This window comes from Cygnus atratus, chromosome 23, assembly GCF_013377495.2.
Source record: "Cygnus atratus isolate AKBS03 ecotype Queensland, Australia chromosome 23, CAtr_DNAZoo_HiC_assembly, whole genome shotgun sequence".
Lineage (NCBI taxonomy): Eukaryota > Metazoa > Chordata > Aves > Anseriformes > Anatidae > Cygnus > Cygnus atratus.
The window spans coordinates 690,718-694,980 of record NC_066384.1 but is presented as its reverse complement, the minus strand read 5'-3'; the positions used below and the strand labels follow the sequence as shown (position 1 = coordinate 694,980).

At 70.0% G+C, this 4,263-nt stretch overlaps 1 protein-coding gene across 2 annotated transcripts; it reads right to left on the bottom strand.

Moving 5' to 3' along the window:
• Positions 1–20: 20 nt before the first annotated feature.
• HPCAL4 (hippocalcin like 4) lies at positions 21–1,162 on the bottom strand. Of its 2 annotated transcripts, XM_035561981.1 has the most exons (3): positions 1,001–1,162; positions 642–857; positions 21–416 (listed from the first exon to the last, which is right to left on the bottom strand). In XM_035561981.1, exons 1-3 carry the CDS (start codon positions 1,160–1,162, stop codon positions 219–221), a joined length of 576 nt encoding a protein of 191 aa, XP_035417874.1. In that variant the 3' UTR covers positions 21–218. The 2 variants fall into 2 exon arrangements, with proteins under 2 accessions (XP_035417874.1, XP_035417875.1); XM_035561982.1 differs by lacking the exon at positions 642–857.
• Between the last annotated feature and the right edge of the window lie 3,101 nt (positions 1,163–4,263).

Sequence of the window (4,263 nt, the reverse complement as noted above, 5' to 3'; positions counted from 1 at the left end):
CTTCAAGCCAGCGGTGCCCGGGGCAGGCTCTGCCCATCGAGGGAGAGACGTGGCCACCGACGTGGCCAGGAGCGGAGGCAGAGGGGTGGCACCAGGGACAGAGCGTGGGTCACACCTGGGGCGAAGCAGGCACAGGGCGCTCAGCAGAAAGTGGGGATGGAAACTGTCACGGGCAGCAGGGGTGGCTGCAGCCCATCCAGCCAGGAGCCCTCAGGGCCCTACTTCTGCATATCGCACTGCAGGAGGAGGACGATGGAGGGGTCGCTCTTTGCTGCCTCCTTGAACTCCTCCAGGGAGATCTGGTCATCCTTGTCCTTGTCCATCTTAGTGAAGATCTTGTCAACGCGCTGCTGGGGCGTCAGCCCGTCTTGGTTCATCCGCATCATGATCACAGTCCCCACCATCTTGTAAATGGCCTGCAGTGAGGAGGGGAGCAAAGCACCAGAGGGGGGACGTTGGGTGGGCAGAAGGTGCCAGGACAAGGCAGGGGCAGGACTGCTGCCTCTCTGTGCCCTGCACAGCTACACCCGTGGGCATTTCAGACAAAGCTTTGGACAGGAAAACCCATTCTTTGGTGGGCCCAATACCAGTGAAAAGCCTGGAACAACGCAAGCTACCCCCACTTATTTAAGCGCCAGTACCTCAATGATCTCCAGCATCTCCAGGCGTGTGATCATCCCGTCCCCGTCCAGGTCGTACATCTCAAAGGCCCAGTTGAGTTTCTGCTCAAAGGTCCCCCTGGAGGTGACAGACAGGGCACAGATGAACTCCCGGAAATCGATGGTCCCATCGCCGTTCTTGTCAAAGGTGCGGAAAGCGTGCTGGGCAAACTTGGAGGCATCTCCGTAGGGAAAAAACTGTGGGGAGGAGAGGAGGGAGAGATCGAAACGGGGAGGGGAGCTCAGTGCAGAGGCTGCTCCGCAGGGAGCTGCACCCTTGCCCCAGTGGGGTGGGTGCTCCAGCCCCGCAGACAGCATGCAGGTCCCCAGCCCAAGCCCACCTTGATGTAGAGCTGCTGGAACTCCTCCAGGTTGAGGATGCCAGTGGGACAGTCCTTCAGGAAGCCCTTGTACCACTGCTTCAGCTCCTGCTCGCTGAACTCTGTGCTCCTCACCAGGTCATCCAGCACCTCCGGGGCCAGCTTGCTGCTGTGCTTGCCCATGGCTGCGCCTGGCAGGGGAAACGTGGGGCTCCTGCGTGCCAGCACGGGGCCGGCCGTGATCCTGGGTCCTGCACTGCCCCAGCGGCTGGCCAGCCCCATGTGCTGCCCTACAGCAGAGCAGACCCACCTGGTTGCAGGCATCTGCTCACTGCCCTATGCCACAACAGCGACCACAGCACCGGGGCCGGGCTCAGCACCCATGCTGCTCAGCTGTGGTCCTCGATGCAGGAGCTGCCCAACGGCAGCCCCCTAGCACAGCCATGGCATCACCTCCAGTCCCCCCTTCAGGCTGCAGGAAAACTCTCAGCAACTGACACCCAGAATAGCTCCCTGCATGCTCTACCAGGCCACGATGGGCCAGGCACCCTCTCTAAGGATGGGACAAAGACACCACAAGTCTCTGCACGGCAGGAGAGGGGCACAAGGGTGGGGACCAGTCCCTGCTGTGGCATTAAAGCAGGGAAAAACCTCACCAGCACCATCCAGCCTGCAGCGCCCAGCTGGCCACTGGTGCCTGACCCTCGGTGAGGGGCAGCTCCGCAGCCTCACACCCCGGCCCTGGGGCTGCCCGTGGTGCAGCGGGGCGCTGCTGAGCCCGTGGCTGCGTGGGCAGCAGGCGGAGCGGCTCCGATACACGCCGTGCCCGCTCCCACGCAGCCTTGGCTGCCGGCACCGCTCAGCCCGAGCAGCAGATGGTTTGCTGAGAGCTCCCGGAGCTTCTCTCCATAAAGTTGAGGAGAAGTTCACCTGGCGGCCGACCAAGCCCAATTGCCCTTTGCACGTATGATTTCCTAGCCACATGGGCTTGCAGGACCTGGGGGTGCCCTGGGATGGGCACAAGCCTCCCCCCACAATGATCCAGGCTCCTCGCCCTCCCTGCCAGCCCCGCTCCCAGCAAACGCCACAGGCAGAGGCTGCTTCCTGCCCCAGCATCCCACCAGCATCTGTCACCGCCCGCGGCAGCGCTGAACCCACCGCCCCTCGGCAGCCAGAGCCAAGGAAGTGTCTGGACGCCCACAGAGCTCAGCGCTTCCCCAGAGACCCCCGGCACGGCTGCGGAGCTGCACCAGCCTTCCTGGCACCACAGCCCTGCCCCAGGGACTGACTATTCCCCGCGGTGTGCCATGCTCACACCCCTCCCCGTGCACTCTCAGCCACACAAGAGCTGCAAGAGGCTCCTTTTCCCGGGAGGGAACAGCGAGGAAGACCTTTTCCAGAAGCACGGCACCTCAGGAGCTCCTTATCCTGCAAGTGAAGCCTCCAAAGAGGCCAGGACACAAAGGCTCCTGGGGGCCACAGAGCCTGAGCACCCACCCCGCACAGGATCCCGCACAGACCGTGCCAGGCCGGGAGACGGCAGCTGGTGCCAGAAGGGCCCTGGCACCCCTGACCCAACCCCCTCCTCTCACCGTACCAGTACCATCGTGGCCACTGGCTGCTGGTCCCAGAAGAGGACAGAGGGGGGGCCGCTAAGGATGCCCCCCAGGCCGGCACCCTGGCAGTGCAGGGCACCCCACATCAGCACCCCAAGGAGGGAGCAGGGCCCTGGGGATGGACGGGGCGGCCGGGCTGGGGCAGGGGTACTCGGAGGGGGGCTCCGGCCCCGACACGCTCCAGCGCCGGGTCCGGGGGCAGCGCTGCTCCCCGCCGCCTGCCTCGTCCCGGGGGCACCGGCGGCGGGAGGGGAGCGGCTCCCGGCCCCGACGGCCCTTACCTGGCGGGTGGCGGGTGGCGGCGGCGCCGGGCGGGAGCGGAGCCGGGGCCGGGACCGGGACCGGAGGGGCCGCGCTGCAGCCCCCGGCCCTGCCCCGCGCCGCTCCCGCCCCTCTTGCAGCCGCGGGCCGCCCGCCCCCCCCCGCGGTACCGCCCGCCCAGTGGCTGAGAGCGCTGTCAATCAGTGGGGGGGGCGGCGGGGTGGGTTACTGGGGGGGGCGTACTGGGATGCTGGGAGGAGAAACTGGCACTGGGATGCTGGGGGGGGCGGGTCTGGGCCGCCGGGGGGTGCTGGCAGGGGGCCGCGGGGGTGCTGGGTCCGGCCGTGCTGCAGCGGCGGGGCCCGGGGCTGCCTGCGGGGCCCTCAGCCCGGAGCAGAGCCCCCCCATCCTGGAGCAGAGCCCCCCGGCTCGCACCGCACCCATCGGCCCGGGGGTGGCTGCTCCCCCCTACAGCCCCTTGCCCTCGAGCGCCTTGGGGGGGGGGGCCGGGGCCAGCCCCGGGGGTCGCGCTGGGCACGGCCGGGGCCTGCCGGGGAGCCCCCCCCCCGCGGGTTTGCAGCGCCAGACGCGGAGCGTTCCCGTGGCCGTGGCCGGAGCCGCCCCCACCCCTCTGCCAGCGGCCCCTCGGGGGGGGGACATCTGCCTCCAGCCGGGGCCGTCCCGGTCCCGGTCCCCCCGGGGCTGCGGGGGGCACACGAGGGCTCTGCCCTTCCCCGCCTCGGTGCCCCCCACCCCGGCCCTGCCCCGGGCAAGGAGCGCCGGGGGGGTCACAAAGCCCCCAGTCTCCGCAGCTCTGTGTGTGTACGCGGCTGCAGGGACCCCTCACCCGCTGCCCCCGGGCCGGCAGGGCTGGGACCCCCCCGCGGCCAGATGCAGCATCCCGGTGTGTCCGGGGCTGGATCCCCGCCGGGGGGGGCAGGATTTGGCCCCTCGGCACGGGCCGGGGCCGGGGGCTGTGGGTCCCCGCGGGGCGGCGACTGCGGCACCCGGGGGGCTGACACCGGGCAGCCCGGGGGGGCCGCTCCCGCTCCCCGCTGCCGCAGCGAGACCCCCCCTCTTGTTGTCACCCCCCTGCCGCTGCCCGGTGCCTCCCGGGCCCCTCAAGCCCCCCCCGCCCGGCCCCGCCGCCGGATGCGAAGGGCTGCAGCTTCCCCCAGCGGCTGCGGGCGGCACCGGCACGGCCCGGGGGGCCCTGCCCACGGGAGGGCCCTGCCCTCGGGGGGGGGGGCCGTGTCCTCGGGGGGGGGGGCCGTGCCCTCGGGGGATGTGTGTGTGCGCCGTGGGGTGCGTGGCCCCACAGAATTCCCCGTTTCCCGGTGCTCGGGGCTGTTTGAGCGCACCTCGGCCGCAGCCGGATCGGGCCCCGCGGGCAGGGCGGTGTGCCCC

What these genes read in the sequence shown, in the direction of transcription:
- HPCAL4 (XM_035561981.1), bottom strand. Translation starts at nt 1,162, where the DNA reads ATGGGCAAGCACAGCAGCAAGCTGGCCCCGGAGGTGCTGGATGACCTG. An exon ending in TCCAGCAGCTCTACATCAAG is followed by an intron (nt 858 to 1,000) that starts GTGGGCTTGGGC and finishes TCCTCCCCACAG; the next exon opens with TTTTTTCCCTACGGAGATGC. An exon ending in AGATGCTGGAGATCATTGAG is followed by an intron (nt 417 to 641) that starts GTACTGGCGCTT and finishes TCCTCACTGCAG; the next exon opens with GCCATTTACAAGATGGTGGG.